This window comes from Camelina sativa, chromosome 1 (assembly GCF_000633955.1).
Source record: "Camelina sativa cultivar DH55 chromosome 1, Cs, whole genome shotgun sequence".
Classification (NCBI taxonomy): domain Eukaryota; kingdom Viridiplantae; phylum Streptophyta; class Magnoliopsida; order Brassicales; family Brassicaceae; genus Camelina; species Camelina sativa.
The window spans coordinates 17,896,922-17,913,567 of NC_025685.1; the positions used below are offsets into that span (position 1 = coordinate 17,896,922).

Genomic DNA, 16,646 nt, shown 5'->3' on the forward strand with positions numbered 1-16,646 from the left:
ATATAGATATATATATATATATATATTTTAAGTTATAGTTGAACCTCTTGAAAGGCTGCCTATGTACCCTCGAAAGGGATCAAACCATTCGTAGTTCGGATTACACTTTTTTTTTTGAACTAATGATAATAACGCTTCAGGTTGGCGGAATTCCACGATCTTGGGACTGGGGTGCCATTCATCTCGAGTAGCTGGTAGACACCGGGTTTGACGATCTTGGAGATTAAGTACGGACCCTCCCAATGCGCGCCGAGTTTTCCAGCGTTCTTCTCCTTCGTATTCTCGTGACTTTGCGGAGGACGAGGTCGCCCTCAGCGAAGTAGCGAGACTTTACTTTCTTGTTGTAGAACTTCGCGGCAGCTTGTTGGTAGTTCTGGATGCGGAGTAGAGCTTGGTCGCGTTCTTCCTCAACGAACAGAAGTCTATCACATAGCATTTTGTTGTTCAAGTCGGGATTATGAACGAGCATGGAACGTTGGAGCGTGGGGATTCCTACTTCGGCTGGTGCGAGTGCCTCCATGCCGTAGGCGAGAGAGAATGGTGTTCGTCCAGTAGATGTGCGCGGGGAAGTTTGATGAGACCATAGGACGCCGTCGAGTTCGTCAGCCCATAGACCTTTCTTTGCATCGAGGCGTTTCTTAATTCCAGCGAGGATTGTCTTGTTGGTTGCCTCGGCCTGTCCGTTGCCCTGCGGGTATTGTGGGGTTGACTTGCTAAGACGTATCCGCAAGCCAGCGCAGAATCCATCGAACTGAAGCGAGATGAATTGGGGGCCGTTGTCGCAAACGATCTCGTATGTGAGCCCATGCCTGCAGATGATATTTTTCCAAACAAAGTTCTGGACTTCATTAGCTTCGAGCGAGACATACGATTCTGCTTCGACCCAGTTGGTAAAGTAGTCCATCATTATGAGGAGATACTTCTTTTGATTTGACGGAGTTAACGGACCGACGATATCCATCGCACATTGCATGAAGGGGTAAGGTGGGGATGTTGTTTGCAGAAGCTCTGTCGGAGAGTGGATGAATGGTGCGTGACGCTGACACTTTTCGCACTTGGATGCAAAGGCGGTGCAATCGGCGACCATGGTTGGCCAGAAATGTCCGTTACAGCGGATTCGAAGTGCTAGAGAACGACCTCCAGAGTGGCTTCCGCCGGTGCCTTCGTGAACTTCTTGCATGATGTCATTGATGTCCTTCGTATTAACGCAGATGAGAAGAGCGCCATTGGCATCCCAACGAAACAAACTGCCATCCAACATTGTGTAGTGTGCACTTTTAACTCGAAGACGCTGTGATTCCCACTTGTCTTTTGGCATAATTTCGTCCGCGATATATTCTATAATCTCGGTCTGTCAGTCATCGTGCGAAGGAGCAGTGGTTGCTGCTGAGTGCGTAGCTGGAATGTTTGGCGTGGTGGAATCCGTTGAGGGAGATCTTGTGATTGCTAAGACGTTGTTTGGTTCTACTGAGTGTGTGGCATCGAGGAATGCAGCTGGAACGGGAGACAAAAGGTTGACGTCGATGCTTGATTGGTCGATGCTTTCTACAGGTATCACTCGGCGGAGATCAGGGTCTGATGTGGAAGCGAGCGTCGCAAGTGCATCAGCTGGGGCATTATCACTTCGAGGGATTTTGACGAGCTCAAAGAATTCAAACTTTTGGGACAAGTTACGGACGACTTTGAGGTAGGCATCCATTCAAAACGTTTGTTTCCGCGAAGGAGCTGGTAAAATGGTAAGCACTTGTCCGTTGAGCGAAAGATGAATCGATTCAGTGTGGCAATACGCCCAGTTAGGCGTTATACCTCACAGGTGTTCCTTGGAGATGGAAGGTTGATGATTGCCGAAATCTGCTTCGGATTTGACGAGGTATCCTAGGAATTCGCCGGAAGTGACCCCAAACGTGCATTTTGCCGGGTTCAGTTTCATGCTTTACTTGTTGAGAATCTCAAAATATTGTTTCAGGTGTGAAACATGGTCTGCAGCGTGAGCCGACTTGACGAGCATGTCATCAATGTAAACCTCCATTGTCCGCCAAAGTTGACTTGCAAACATCCGATTTACCAAACACTGATATGTTACTCCCGCGTTTTTCAGCCTGAAGGGCATGACTCTGTAACAAAAAGTGCCTTGTTCGGTAATGAATGATGTCTTTTCGCGGTCGTCTATGTGCATCATTATTTGGTTGTATACCGAGAATGCATCCATGAAAGATAACTGTTCGTTTCCAACTGTGGCTTCGACTAGCTGATTAATGCGCGAAAGAGGAAAACTGTCTTTCGGGCAAGCTTTGTTGAGGTCTGTGAAGTCGACACAAACTCTCCACGCACCGTTCTTCTTCTTAACCACGACCGGGTTTCTCAGCCAATCTGGATAGCGAACTTCAGTAATTGATCCCGCATCAAGTAGTTTTTATACCTCGTCATTTACTGTGGTTGTACGTTCTACTCCAAGCTTTCGACGCTTTTGCTTGACGTGCTTGTAAGTCGGATCAACGTTAAGTTCGTGGCTGGTAACACTGGGGTCGATTTTGGTCATGTGATCTATCGACCAGGCAAATGTGGTCGCGTTTTGACGTAGGAACTTAACGAGCTCGTCCCTCAGGCCTATTGGTAGCTCGGCGCCTATCCCGACGCAACGCTTGGGATCAGACAGATCGATGTTGACTTGAATCACAGATTCTTTCGGTGGTGGTGTGCGTGGGTCTTGCAGTGGTGCTGATTCGGCAATCACGAAAGCTCTCGCGTTTTGCATCTTCTTCTCGATGATGAAACAAGTTCGTGCCATTAGAGGATCTCTGCGCAGCGTATAGATTCCTTACGCATTTGGGAACTTGACACATTGGTGGTAGGTAGAAGCCACAACGCGCATCTTGTGAAGCCACGGTGTTCCCAGAATGACGTTGTAGACGATGGGTTTGTCTACAATTGCGAAGTTGAAGCAGTGCATCGTACCGCCAACATAGATCGGAAGCGTGATAGTTCCAACAGTCATTATAGTGTCTCCATCGAATCCCGTCAAAAGCTGCGTGTCACGTGTTGTTTTACGTAGATCGATTTCCATCTGGATTAGCACATCTTTGAATATCACGTTAACCGAGCTTTCCCCAATTATCATTTCTACGACAAGGGGGTCGTTGTTGGGACTCGCGTTAAGTGTGTCTTCTTCAGTAAACATAATTGGATCGGAGGATGTTTTGAACATGTTGGTGTGGGAGGGCAAGTTGCGCTTTACTTCTGTTTCGCGGCAGTAGGCGTGGATCGACCGTACAGAGTCGCGGCACGTTGACAAGCCGCCCATGATCATGTTGATCCTTCGGCGAGGTGCTGGTGGTTCATCGTGTTCTTCCACGTCATGGTTTCATTTCGGGGGAGGAGGCAGGCGAGCGATTTCTCGTGCTCGGTCATTTTGAGCTCGTGCTCGGTCATTCTGTAATGTTGCTTCCTCTTCACGCTGCCTTTCGTGTTGTTGCTGATCCTCCGTAGAATGTCCTCCAAATTTGTGGAATTCGCAATAACCGCGTTTGCCCTTGTAGGTATGACCATCAGTTTCACGATCGTACTTGTTCCAACGTTTGCCTTGCTGGTGCTCGTTGCCTTCGATAGCGAACATCGTTGCCTTCCTTCCTTTTTCGCCTTTGGCGTAGTCTCTGGTGTAATGCTGTCGTGGCTCGTAGTATTCTTCTACGGCCATGTTTTTCGAACTTGGAATTTTTTCGGGAATTTTCGGTTGGTCGGGGTTCCTTTCATCCTCCTCGACTTGGATGTACCGATTAGCACGCGCAAGTACTTCGCCTAAGCTTGTGACGGGGAGGATTGTTAAGTCGTCTTTGAATCTGGTGCCACGAGCGAGTGCGTTTTTCAACGCACCGATGGCGGACTCGTCGCTTATAGCGAGTTGGGATACGACACCTTTAAATCTTTCCATGAAAGTCCGTAATGGCTTGGTAGGCTTTTGATACATTCTCCACAAGTCAGCATTCGACGCGGGCGCACGAATGAAGCATTGGTGATGCTGGAGGAAGGCGGTTGTCAGTGCTTCATAGCCGTCGATCGAATTAGCCTTCAGCCTCGAGAACCAGTTCAATGCTTCACCAGTCAAGCTCTCGACGAACAGCTGACAACTTCCCGCGTCCTCCTCTTCTGGTGAGAAGTACGAACTGCCGATGTGAATGGACATCGATTTCAGGAAGACCGTGGGATCCCCCTTTCCGTCATACGGTAGTGGCTTGTTCTTGCTGGTGTCAGGATATCGTCTAACTCTGACACCTGAAACCCTTGAGATGAACGGCGAACGTCGTGCTTCTGCCAGAACGGTCTCCAGCTCCGGTGCCGCGCTTGTTACACGATGCATCTGAGACGTAATCTTCTTCAGCTGGGCTTGCATCTGCTGAAGTTCTTGCTTGAGGGCGCGATGCTCTGCATTCTCTGGTTGACTTAGCTCAGCACGTCGATCCATGAGCATCCGGTCAGCCTGAAAGTGCACTCTCGGCTGCTCGCCATTGGGTCCAACGATGATCGACGGGAGCCGGGGTCTTCCGTTAACATGGTGCTCAGCTCGCGGGGTGCCGAACTCATCTTGCGGAGTGTTGTGCTCAGCTCTTGGAGCGTTGTGCTCAGCTCTTGGAGCGTTGTGCTCAGCTCTTGGAGCGTTGTGCTCAGCTCTTGGAGCGTTGTGCTCAGCTCGCGGAGTGCGTGGTGCCAGCGCGTCTTGGTCTCGAACCCGTCGGGAGTCAGACTGTGGTCGCGTATGGTCCATCGGTGCCGCTTGGCCACTCATACGGTCCAGGGTTTTCCGTACAGCTTCATCGAGCGCGGCCTGACTGATAGTAACGCCTCTTCGCGCACGGCCGGGAGTAGCGGCTACGTGGTTGGTTGGAGTGGTGCCGTTGGATGCACGATCAGGCGGAGTAGTGCCGTTGGTTACGCTGTTAGTCTGGGCGACGTGCGTAGCGCCTACGGCTTCGCGGTCAGCTGGATTGTCGCCTACGGCTGCACGTTCTGGAGGGATAGCGCCATTGGCTAGGCCATTGGTTGGAGCGACGCGCGTAGCGCCTACGGCTTCGCGGTCGGTTGGATTGACGCCTTGGTGCTGGTTCGTTCTCGAACGGGTGCAGCCCCATATGGTTGGCCTCGGGGGCTCCACGCGAGCTGCGGGAGATCGGGGCGTAGAGGACTTGACGCCTTCGTTGCTGGAGAGATCGGTGTGAGACATGCTTCTGGTTTTCCGAAAACGCCTTAGTCTCCAAACTCTTGTCGTCCAAGAAAGGATTCGGTCTGGCCCCACGGTGGGCGCCAAATTGTTGATGTACGAAACCGAAAATATTAATAATATGAATCTTAATGGGAATAAATCTTTTATTAATGTTGAATTGAAGTGAGGGTTTATGGAAAATGACAATCAAGGAGCTAAACGCAGTTAATACGAAAATAATTGCTCTTCTCTCTCTAATTGCCCAAAAAGTGGATTCTTTTCTCTGACAACGACCTCTGGTATTTATAGTGGGCCATTGTCCTAGGGTTTCTTCTGTCTCTCTGTAAAATGAGGATTTTACCCCTGCGGCCAGATGGACCAAATCCAAGACTTCAGGCCCAAAACTTCGTAGGATCTTCTGTTTGGACTTCTGGGGGCAATGCCTATATCCAACAATCTATAGCTGCAAATGCAAACAAATTGTCGTCTTTTTAATTTGTACTTTTAAACCAAACAAAGAAAAGTATAACCTCTATGGCTCTATCTGAAAAATACAATTATTCATAGATATTTATGATGTGAAGTTTTCGTAAATGTATCCGGAAAACATAATTATTCAAAGTATGTTATGAATAATCTAAAAGTTTCTATCTAAAATGTAATTTCAAAAATGTTAATACAGATAAGTAAGATATATAAACAAATATATTAATAGAAAAAAAAAAAAGACAACCACATTTCTTGGCGTGTTCAACATCTATCACGAAGCGTTACTACACGTAAAAACCTTTTATCTTAAGCATACGCTTCACCAATATCACACACAAAATAAAAACATTACTGTGTATATATAATTGAAGTTGCGTCTATGAAAATTTCAGAATCTTGATTTCAAGAAAACGGTTAGGAAAATGTATCCGACTCGGAGAATGCAGAGTGGAGGTTTTTCGGTGTATAGGCAGGGCCTTACGGAGGTCTTACATATATACAACAACGTAGAGAGAAAGACGTCTATGAATCCATATCCGGCGATTATTCGATTTAGGAGAGACTATCCTAACCAGATGTGTCCACAAGGTCTCAAGTTATCAAATCCGGTTAATGCTGGGAGATACTTTAGTAATGTTTCCAACGACTCCAAGATGCAACCTTCTCCTCCAAGCCAATGGTTTAATTTTCCTTCTTGGTAATTCCCCTCTCTCGCTTTCTTTCTCTCTATACACATCGAATGGAACAATAGGGTAGCTTATGATATACGTACGTACGAACCTATTTGCATTAGATTATTCAATCTTGATCAATGCATAAGGGACTAAATTTGGAGAATAACTGGCAGGGGGAGATGGGTTATAGGTTCAGCGATGTCCTTAGTGTTATCTTTCTGGAACAACAAAAGGATACAGAAACTGAAACGTATCGAAGGTAACGAATATAGTCATATCTCATTATTCTTCTATGCATTACTCATAGCTCCTCTACTTTATATATAGGCTTATTTTTCTTGTGTTTGCCATAAATTGGACTGATGTGATGTAGTAGAGGCGGGGTTGGTTGTAGAAGGGGTAGAGGCTGTAGCAGAAATGGTGGAGAAAGTGGCGACAGCGACCGACGAAATGGCTGAAGCAATGGCAGAGAAACTACCCGAGAAAAGTAAAATGAAACAAGTAGCTTTGGTTCTGGAACACATTTCAGAAGTTGCTGCTCATGAAGCACATCTAACCCAAGATTTCCTTCACAAGGTACACTTTATCATTCAAACTGGTCAATGAAATTTATAAAATCGAACTAAATTTTCAACATATGCTTTAGGGGTCCCTTTTTTTGTTTTTTTTTTTGGGTCAACATATCAAAACTTTTGATTGTGATTAGAGAAGTCAAAATTTAAATATGCAGGTGGAAAAAGTCACGCAAGACTTGGATGACTTAGAGCAAATGATAGAGCCTTTGATAAACAAAAAAGTGCCAAATACTGAAACAAAGCAATTACAAGCTAAAGAAGAAGAAGCAAACTCTGAGTCGCCTTCACGCCACTAATCTCTTCATCATCTTACTTTAGACGCTAACAAAAACAAAAAACAAAAAGAAATTAAATAAAACTTCCTCAAAACTATGTCTATTATTATTTTTTTTTCTTTTTATTCTTCTAAAATATATGTTTATATTATCAATGGTAATTTATCTTTCTAAACCAAAACCATTTTTTTTTAAATGATTTGGTGTATCTCTCTTCTAGGGAGAATGTTGTAAAAGAGAGTGATTATTTGCCTCAATTATCAAATACCAAACTAAATGATTTGCGATTCATGGACTTAGGCTACCACAAGAATTATCAATAATTTTTTCTGAGAAATTACAAGAATTATCAACAGAGAAAATTAGATGCAAAAAATTCATGAAAACAGTGAAAAAAATGAAAAAAAAATCACATACAACAAAAGAGATCTAGAATCGAACAGTGGTTGGGCCAAAGCAGCTAAGGCCCATAACTCTCTCCATGGAAGCATCAGATTTAGGCATAGGATGACTATTGTCTCTGACGACATCATCATCATCAGAAGAAGAAGGTGGACGTGAAGTGACAACGATGGCACGTAGACGAGCCTTGACATCTTTGTTGAATAAACGGAGAGGATAGTTCCAACGAGCTTCCACGGCGGCAACCGCGGTAGCCACCATCCACGAGGTGTTTCTTATAGTCGCAGCAGCGCTCATGACTGCGATTGAAGTTGTTAGGACAAGAGCGTTACTAAAATGTGTAGGTTTTTATTTATTTATTACAAGGTTTTGAAGAAACCAAGTGGCTGCGTTTGCCGTAGGTTTTGAGAGACGGGACTCTCTCTCTCTCCACTTCTCCAAGTAAACTAAATTCTTCATTTATTTACGAAAAACTATTACAGCCCAAATAACATTTTTTTTTTGTCAAAAAAAAACATTTTCTTTTTTCTTACATTATATTATTTTGTAATAACTTTTTTTATCATTGATAATCAGGAAAATCATATGAAATAATTTTTTTTTTTTTGGTCGTCAAAAGAAATTATGTACATTGAGTTTTATTCTAATGATTTTTATTGTAAGTAATTACTTTTGTTGTTTAATTTGTATTTAAATATATCAGATTAGATGTTAATCTTTTTAATAAAAATGATAATGTAAAATATAAGAATTTACTTAGTTGGTTATAGGATGAGTTTTTACTCTATCATTTTCTTTTTCAGTTTCTCATTCTTCTCAATTTCTTTTCTTTAAAAACATCAACTTCATTCGTTATTATAAAATCGAATACAAGAGTTGGTATTTCAAAATTACAGCAGCTTTATGCAAAATCATCAACACATGAAAGCACATACACTAAACATCCTAAAGAAAAACGATAAGGGAGTGAAAATACACTAACCTTACAAAACAAAAACTTTACTTCCTAATGGATTTACAAATTTGCAATTTTTGTTCTTTAAACTCAACTCCTAGCTAGCTGATGATGACTTCCTTTGCACACAAGAAAAATAAAGCACCCAAGAAAACTAAAGCTATTATTATTCATTCCAAAATTGTTTAATATTGTTATCATCTTCTCTTGCACTACTTTGTTGCTGTTTATTTTGAACCGATTCATATCTTGTTTTTGGAGACTTGATATTCTCAAATCCCAAATTCATCAAAGGAGACACCAAGCGATTCAAACTCGAGCAATCACCATAGTTATCCCCCAACATCTTCACAATTGATTCCCATTTTAGAGTGTATGGCCCATTGACAGGAAAACCGTGTATTGTTTTTTTCGTTCTGTAATAAAAAAACAAAAAAAAAAAAAAAGAAAGATTTTTTGGATTTTAAAATTACTTACGTTAGAAGATGTTATTGCCTAACCACTTTGATTGATATTATAGTAAAGTATCCTGGTTCTTCACGGCAATTCTATCTTTTAATTCAAAATAATTACGTTTTTTATATATTTATAAGTTATCCTGTTTGCTAAATTTGTTTTTTATATTCCGATTTCAGCTGTCGTAAAATTAAAAATAGATACAAATATAATGTTAAGTGTGAAAATATATCTGTGTGGTGCTACTTCATGCAAGTGGCTCTTATTAAGCATGTGATAGCTAGTGATAGTTTCGAGAACACATACCAAACTTATTTTTTAAAGTTTTTAAGCATATATATAGTATGCATTATCCCAGATAGTTCAAGCCATATTTTCTAATCTTAAACCATATACGTTTTTTTTTTTTGTGTGCAAAAAACCATATACGTTGGATCGAGAAAATTGTATACACGCATATTGTTCGCATCATGTCTCCCTCAAGGTAATGATTTGTTTTTTCGATCTTCAACTGAAACGGGATGATTAATTTCTTGTAACTATGTAACTGTCCCACTGTTTCTTCTTGTTTTTTTTTTCTTTGGAGTTCTCTCTTTAGAGCTACAATGTGGGTAGATGAGATTGTAATCAATTTTTTTTGTTGATATACACTAAAACAAACAAACCCAAAAGGTATAATGGGAAGATGTGTTTAATCATGGTCTCTTTTTGTAGTGAGCTAGGCACTGTGGATTGTTTGGTATGGTTGTTTAGATTAAGTTTGTGGTGGAAATCTTGACATAGAATTTTAAATTAGTAAAAAGAATTAGTCTCATATCGGGTTTGGATAAATTGGTTTGTATTCGGTTTCATTAAAATGCTCAACCTAACCATTGTGTGTTTATGAATCTGGAATCCTAATTTCCTAATTTTGAATTTTGTCTGATTAAATAATGTTTGTGTATACGTTAGGGACTCACTGGTGGACGCTCTTAGTATGAAAGGAGGAACAGGAGAACACAGTTACGCTACTAATTCACATTATCAGGTACTTAATAAACACTCTATGACGAATTGTGATGATATAGGAATTACGTACTATATTTTGATTCATATACGTTTTGACAATAATTAATTTTTTTTGGTAACCTTTAATTTAACAAAATTTCAACCAAATTTTTGATTATGTTTGTTGATATATACCACTAAAGTTTTTCCATTTCTGATTGTAAACAAAGAAGTTTGTAACTTAGTAACATGTGAGTTTATTGTTTATTATTATGCCAATAGGCCGATAGATATGTAATTTATTATTAACAAAATAGCTCTATTCATAAGCTCTGAGTTTCTTTTTTTTGTTTGTTTGTTCATGACTTGGTCCTTCTTTAAAACTCATTCTAAATTAATTAAAGTAGTATGACAATTTATGATATAATTTTGGGGGGGGTTTTACAGAGAAGTGTTTTCTATACGATACAACATGTGGTGACAAAATTCCTAAGAGAAATGCTAGAGAAAATGGGTTTTCCTGATTTCATCAAAGTAACAGACTTGGGTTGTTCTACTGGACAAAACACGGTGTTGGCCATGTCCGCGATAGCCAACACGACCATGGAGTCGTACCAACAAATGGGTAAAAACCCACCAGAAATCTATTGTTATTTGAACGATCTTCCAGAGAACGATTTCAATACAACCTTCAAGTTGGTTCCTTCTTTCCTAAAGAAGCTAAAAATGGAAGTTAAAGAAAGGTGCTTTGTCTCGGGAGTCCCCGGTTCTTTCTACTCAAGGCTATTCCCAAGAAAGTCTCTCCATTTTGTTCATTCAGCTTTTAGTATCCATTGGCTCTCTAAAATTCCAGACGGGCTTGAGGGCAACACAAAAAGCATTCATATTAAACATCCATACACTCCAAATGTCTACAAGAGTTATTTGAATCAGTTCAAGAATGATTTTTCGGTTTTCCTAAAAACACGTTCAGAAGAGATAGTGCATAATGGACATATGATTCTCGCGTTCGTAGGCAGAAAGGCTTCCAACGCTTTATCCAAAGACTGCTTCCAAGTTTGGTCGTTGTTATCCGATTGCCTCCACGATCTAGCATCCGAGGTATATATAACCATCTTTTTTTCTTTAATCTTTTAAACACTTCTCTACGTACCAAGTAATACATTGTTGGGAGTGTAGGGGTTTGTGAAGCAACCAGAGATGGAATCGTTTAACATGCCATTCTACAATCCAAGTGAAGACGAGGTGAGGGATGTTGTGTTCAAGGAAGGTTCCTTCGAGATCAAAAAGATTGATAAATTTGACCATATTGTCCCGTATAAAATTGACCTTGAGGAAGAAAATGATGAGGACCAATCATTTCACATGGAAGCTGGTATAAAGCATGCAAGGTGGGCAAGATGCATCACCAAACCATTGCTTGTTGCTCATTTTGGAGATGCAATTCTCGAAGCCGTGTTCAACAAGTACGCACATTATATGGCCAAGTATCTTAGCGTTCCAAACCATCGCCCTAATATGACACTCTCGTCTTCGTAATTTCGTTGATTAGGAAATAAGGTCATTGTTTTGATGTGGTGGGATGATTAAGTGACCCCATGAAACAAAAATGTCAGTTTCAAAATTCTAAAGATGGACTTAAATTCCACGTTGCATTGAGTTTCGATTTAATATTATATTATTTGTCTTTTTACAAACTTGATGTGGATGAAGATGGTGAGTGTATTATTCTATTATTCTTAATTTTATATAATTAAAATGCATTTTCTGGAGATAAAATGTATAGTTTACAAAAAAATGGTGACTTGGAAGGGTTTTATTTTTTGAAGAAACCTCAATGTATTTTTAAGTTAGGGATTAAGTGTACTCAAAATTTCTAATACAGATTTTGTAACATTAAAAATTATTGAAGATAACTACATTTTTGGTGTTCATGATTATTTGGATGAAATTAGAAGAATGTTTCTTTTGACATTGGTTAAGGCCAATCATGCTTGCATATATTTCTTTTTTTTTTTGATAATGCTCTAGTGCTTTAGAATCCGTCTGAAAACCTACCTTATCACACAGAACGCCCTCTATACATAAAAAAAAAAACTTGCAGGAGAAATGTGAAGGAGATTACAGCTGCAAACCTCTCTCTCTCTCTGCGGGTCACTAAGCCAGAATGCTAATAGATGTCGTCTCCTCTTAGCTTTTCAAGGATGATCTTCTCTTGCTTTGCGTCTGTTTGTTGCTTTATGTTAGGGAATACAAATACAAAAACTTCAAGTGTTAATGCTCCAGTTCATGACTGTAAGTAACTAAAAGCAGACTTTGGTTATACGTAGGCACAAAAGTTAAGTAAGCTTGAAAAAGGATACGTTCATGATCTGGTTCTTCGGAGAAATTAGAGTGCAGTGCATTCCCCATACTATCTACGATGGCTGAAATGGTCATCGATGATTCAATGCACAAGATTGCTGTTATTGCATCTAATCGTGTGACCTCATTTCTGAACATAAGCCTTGCGTGAGCTGTGACACCATTATACCATTAGTATCCTTTTTCCCCTTCTGTGTTTTGTAGTAAGAGTATTGATTAAGACTTAAGAGTACAACCGAAGTGATACCTTGAGCCAGACGTATCAAGCTTTCCAACATCCGCACGGTTGTTCTAGCTGCAGTTCAGAGTATAATCAAATTACATGCAAAGTTTCACCCCACCTTCGAAATCTATCTTTAGTTGGTTTTCCTGTACCCATGGGACCTAGAGATTTTCTTGACAAGACTACAGAAGAGCTCATTCCAGCCATTTCGGTGAATGTTTTTATTTGAAATTGATACATTTATACCTTGGTTACCTCCAATATGAATGTGTTTGCAGAGCAATTTTCTATATGAATAGAGGATTAAAAGCTGGACACTGTTCTAGTGTTCTACGATGGTCAGCTTCCCACACCCCATGTTAATAATACAAAAATAGCATCTTCGGAAAGGAAAAAGTATTCCTCAGGAGATACCTGCATTATGTGTCGATGATCTTCTTTGGAGTCGATAATAACTTGAAATAATTTCTTCTGCTTCCTTTGATAGAACAGGCCTGAAGTTTTTTTTCACAAACTGAATGTATCTGCATAGGTCAGGATATAAGAATTCAATAGCAACCATGAATGTATTATTAGCTAAGATCAAATGCATATGCCATCTCAGACTTCTCCGCAAGGAACAATTGTAACGCTTCTAGATTACTGAATGATCTATGATACCTTTGAAGCACAGGTAGTGGCCAAATAGTTGTCAGATCATCCACATACCTATCTTCCTCTATTTGCACCTATGTTGATGTCATCAAATTATCGAAGACATAAAAGTTATATTTTTTTCACAAACATAAACTCTGCGTCAGCACGCAACACAATAGAGATTCTTTAAAGGAACATACCTCAGCAAGGATGTGAGAAGATACAACTGCATCCCATTCGGGATTTTTTGTATCTAAGAGAACAAGCACAATATCAAATCTGCTCAACAAGGGACCGGAAAGTGCAGTATTGACAGAAAGAGCTAGATTCAGTTAAGAAATTTCAAATACACCAAATAAAATTCAAATGCAGAGGAAAAAAAAAAGGAATGCTCGACAAACTAATGATTCAAGGAGAAAATGCCTGCATTTTTGAAATTGATATCACTAACTTGAATTTGAAAACAGTAAGTGTGTATGTAAAGCAAAAACATGTCTGTTCTTTGAAGTCAACTATTTCTGAAGTGGATACATTGATCAGGATCATATTGTCCTTTAGGATTTGTAGCACCAAAGACGATTGTCTTTGTGCTAAGAGTCGTTACAAGGCCAGCCTTCAAATTAGCAAGAAAAAATAAGACACAGTAAAGAGAGAAGCTGATTTAGTTGTACAACTTGAATAATGGAGCTGATGCTGTAACTAGAGAATAAATATAAATGAAAATTATATAGAGTAGTTTACCTTCGCAACGCTAATACTTTGTTGCTCCATTGCTTCATGTATGGTTGCTCTGTCATGCTCTCTCATGCTTCCAGACAGAAAAGAAAAAAACGCTTTAGCAGTTGGCAAGTCTCCCAAGGACGAAGCAATAGAATCAAACTCGATGAAAAATAAAGCAATATAAAAAATTCAGAAAAAATCCTAGAGTGTTTGTCATTATAAGTTGAACAGTTTTTACCAGGTACTGTTTGTCTGTGATAAGAGTCTAATGATTCACAAGAACACTTCAAGTTCAGCGAAGATCAAACTTTTCAAGCAGATAACACTACAGATTAATGCAAAATATCCTTATAATAAATGTTTTTCCCCTCTGTCATCTGGAGACTACCTATCAAATTCATCAATACAGCAGAGTCCACCATCTGCAAGAACAAGGGCCCCAGCTTCCAACATCCACTCTCCTGCAAACAAATTAATAAGACTAAACGAGGGGGAAAAAAAGGTGTACAAAGGACCCAACACAAGAAGTAGGCAAAAGACTGCAGTGCTTACCTCCATCCTTCACTGCAGTTACAGTCAATCCAGCACTTGTGCTTCCTAGTCCCGTTGTGATCACAGCTCTGTTGCTCAGTTTTGCAGCAAACTTCAAGAACTGAGATTTTCCAGTGCCTGGCAGATATTAACACCGTAAAGGTGGGTCATTTGAAAGTGCACTTCCATACAGATTTTAATCAAATAGTAACAAGAAAATACACAAGACCTTTTATTTTTTTTCGAAACTCATGTAAGGTACTCAAGTCCCAAAATAATTTAGTTCCGGCGAAAACTTTGGAACTCAACCAAAATTTAGGGGCATGCATATACAGAAGAAAAATATACTCAGTGGTTGACAACAACCTGGATCACCAATAAGAAGCAAGTGAGATTCTCCCCGAACTTTTGTCCCAGAAGCATCAACATGCTGCACACCTCCAATGAGTGTTAAGGCAACTGCATATTACCAAATGCACACGCACCATAATGTTTCTAGACAGTTCAATAAGAGAAGATGTTGGCACAAAAAAAAAATGCATACAGCCTACCTGCAAGCTTAACAGTGAAGAGTCCAAAGACTTGGGGGCAGATACCTCGTAAGATAGCATTTCTCCCTGACTTAATCAAATATTAAAGAGTTTAGCACATATTCTACTTTAGATCTTCCATATCTAACTTGGCTAATAAGATCAAAATGGATGGCAATACAAGGGATTAGTTGTCCAAAATAATTGCAAGAAAAAACAGGCAGAATAATTTCCAAGTAACAGTGAGTTTTTACCTTTCAAAGGGGTATCTTTGAAGTGGCTCCAAAAGTTCTTAAACTTCTCGATCAATTCATAAGATATATCAATTTCTGATTTAAGTTCATTAGTTCTTCTGGAGAGTGGCAGGGTTCACAGGTGAAAAGGGGGTAGAAATTGTGTCAATAATTGAAATTGTAATGCCTTCTAGTAACTCACAATATGAGACAATGTAATCTCATCAAGACCCAAAATAAATCTTGGGGAAATTGCTTTAAGGGGAACTAAGAGCGACTTGATGATTAATTTTTTGAGGCAACAAACCAATACAATTTTTGTGCAATGGTTGGTATAGATTTCCTTGATAGAATTGATTAAAACAGATTGATTTATCACATTTGCTAAGCCATATACCTGACATGATTGCCAATCAACATAGGTTCAAGGTCGCAGCGAACGTCTTTTAAGTCATGAGACCATTTTGAAGTCAAGATTCCAGAGACAACAACATCATCTGCGTAAAACGAAAACAATAGATATCGTACTGAGAAAAGCAAGTATCAGAAGGTGGAACGGTTATGTTGGTACCTTTAGAATGGATGCTTACACAGAGGCTGGGAATTAAGAATATGTAATACATAGAATAAAACAAAAGCAAACAAAAGCCATGGTGTTGTACCTCCAGCTTTAACATTGTCAACAAGGTCATCTTTCAGGACGACTAGAATGGACCTTGGGATAACCCCAACACCCAAAACCTGAGTATTTTCTTGGATTTTGATTTCTTGGTAATCATGGCGTGTTACTGTATCATCTACAGGATCAAAGTTTGTGCCTTCACAAGATTTAGACCGCTGTCACCAAGAGTTAAAAGATTTGGTAGAGATGTTAGATGAGTTGCTTTGGAGAATATGAAAAGCTAGGGACATGATTTCAGAGACGAGTGTTTTCGCAAAACATGTAGTACTACAGCAAAGGAGCATATAGGGTAGTAGACTAGTAGTAAAAGAATGAAATGGTGATACAATATGACAAACCTGAGAAGGACAAAAGGGTGGTTTCACAATTGAGTTAATTGATTCCAACTCAGGGAAAATAGGAAACCTATAATATAATAAGAAGGAAGCAAGTCAATCAGCCATAGGGACAAGAACAAGAGGTGTCAATCAAATGCATAAAACAAAGAAGAAAAAGAAACATACATGAACTTGCATTTACGACATCGGTACATCCTTTCTCCTTCATACATTTTGACAGCCCCGGAGCGAATCACCGTGCCTTTCAACATCAGAAGAATCCCACGGTGCTTTACTCTAACTCGGCCAATACTTGGGAAAGTCTCTGTGGGAATCAGAAATAAACAAATAAATCTCTTCCCAATCCCAATAGAACAAAAATAGAGAGACACACACACACACA

The 16,646-nt window shown here is 39.9% G+C and overlaps 4 protein-coding genes and 1 pseudogene across 5 annotated transcripts in view; 2 read left to right on the forward strand and 3 right to left on the reverse strand.

Moving 5' to 3' along the window:
• LOC104709313 lies at positions 2,819–3,301 on the reverse strand. The gene has a single exon (XM_010425952.1). It carries the CDS (start codon positions 3,299–3,301, stop codon positions 2,819–2,821), a length of 483 nt encoding a protein of 160 aa, XP_010424254.1.
• LOC104793566 lies at positions 6,044–7,496 on the forward strand. Of its 2 annotated transcripts, none has more exons than XM_010519955.2 (4): positions 6,044–6,380; positions 6,531–6,616; positions 6,731–6,933; positions 7,088–7,496. In XM_010519955.2, exons 1-4 carry the CDS (start codon positions 6,106–6,108, stop codon positions 7,226–7,228), a joined length of 705 nt encoding a protein of 234 aa, XP_010518257.1. In that variant the 5' UTR covers positions 6,044–6,105; the 3' UTR covers positions 7,229–7,496. The 2 variants fall into 2 exon arrangements, with proteins under 2 accessions (XP_010518257.1, XP_010518265.1); XM_010519963.2 differs by having other exon boundaries at positions 6,045–6,380; positions 6,734–6,933.
• LOC104709322 lies at positions 7,521–7,957 on the reverse strand (the record flags this gene model as incomplete). Its single annotated transcript, XM_010425958.2, has 1 exon — positions 7,521–7,957. A coding segment is annotated over one exon (321 nt), but the record flags the coding sequence as incomplete, so codon positions are not given.
• LOC104793580 lies at positions 9,430–11,655 on the forward strand (annotated as a pseudogene).
• The window catches only part of LOC104793587 (probable DNA helicase MCM9), a 5,697-nt gene continuing 1,036 nt past the window's right edge, over positions 11,986–16,646 (reverse strand). The window contains exons 3-19 of the mRNA XM_010519982.2: positions 16,430–16,618; positions 16,265–16,331; positions 15,907–16,081; positions 15,642–15,741; positions 15,266–15,363; positions 15,033–15,098; positions 14,848–14,940; positions 14,503–14,619; positions 14,339–14,411; positions 13,972–14,038; positions 13,762–13,843; positions 13,431–13,552; positions 13,255–13,322; positions 13,009–13,118; positions 12,619–12,666; positions 12,371–12,523; positions 11,986–12,233 (exon numbers count right to left, since the gene is read on the reverse strand). Of these exons, the coding sequence (XP_010518284.1) occupies positions 12,178–12,233; positions 12,371–12,523; positions 12,619–12,666; positions 13,009–13,118; positions 13,255–13,322; positions 13,431–13,552; positions 13,762–13,843; positions 13,972–14,038; positions 14,339–14,411; positions 14,503–14,619; positions 14,848–14,940; positions 15,033–15,098; positions 15,266–15,363; positions 15,642–15,741; positions 15,907–16,081; positions 16,265–16,331; positions 16,430–16,618 (1,684 nt within the window). The 3' untranslated portion in view covers positions 11,986–12,177. The remainder of the gene's footprint in view (positions 12,234–12,370; positions 12,524–12,618; positions 12,667–13,008; positions 13,119–13,254; positions 13,323–13,430; positions 13,553–13,761; positions 13,844–13,971; positions 14,039–14,338; positions 14,412–14,502; positions 14,620–14,847; positions 14,941–15,032; positions 15,099–15,265; positions 15,364–15,641; positions 15,742–15,906; positions 16,082–16,264; positions 16,332–16,429; positions 16,619–16,646) is intronic.

Coding starts and splice junctions, on each gene's coding strand:
- LOC104709313 (XM_010425952.1), bottom strand. CDS start 3,301: ATGGGCGGCTTGTCAACGTGCCGCGACTCTGTACGGTCGATCCACGCC.
- LOC104793566 (XM_010519955.2), top strand. CDS start 6,106: ATGTATCCGACTCGGAGAATGCAGAGTGGAGGTTTTTCGGTGTATAGG. Junction 6,381..6,530: donor TGGTTTAATTTTCCTTCTTG/GTAATTCCCCTC, acceptor AATAACTGGCAG/GGGGAGATGGGTTATAGGTT. Junction 6,934..7,087: donor CCCAAGATTTCCTTCACAAG/GTACACTTTATC, acceptor TTAAATATGCAG/GTGGAAAAAGTCACGCAAGA.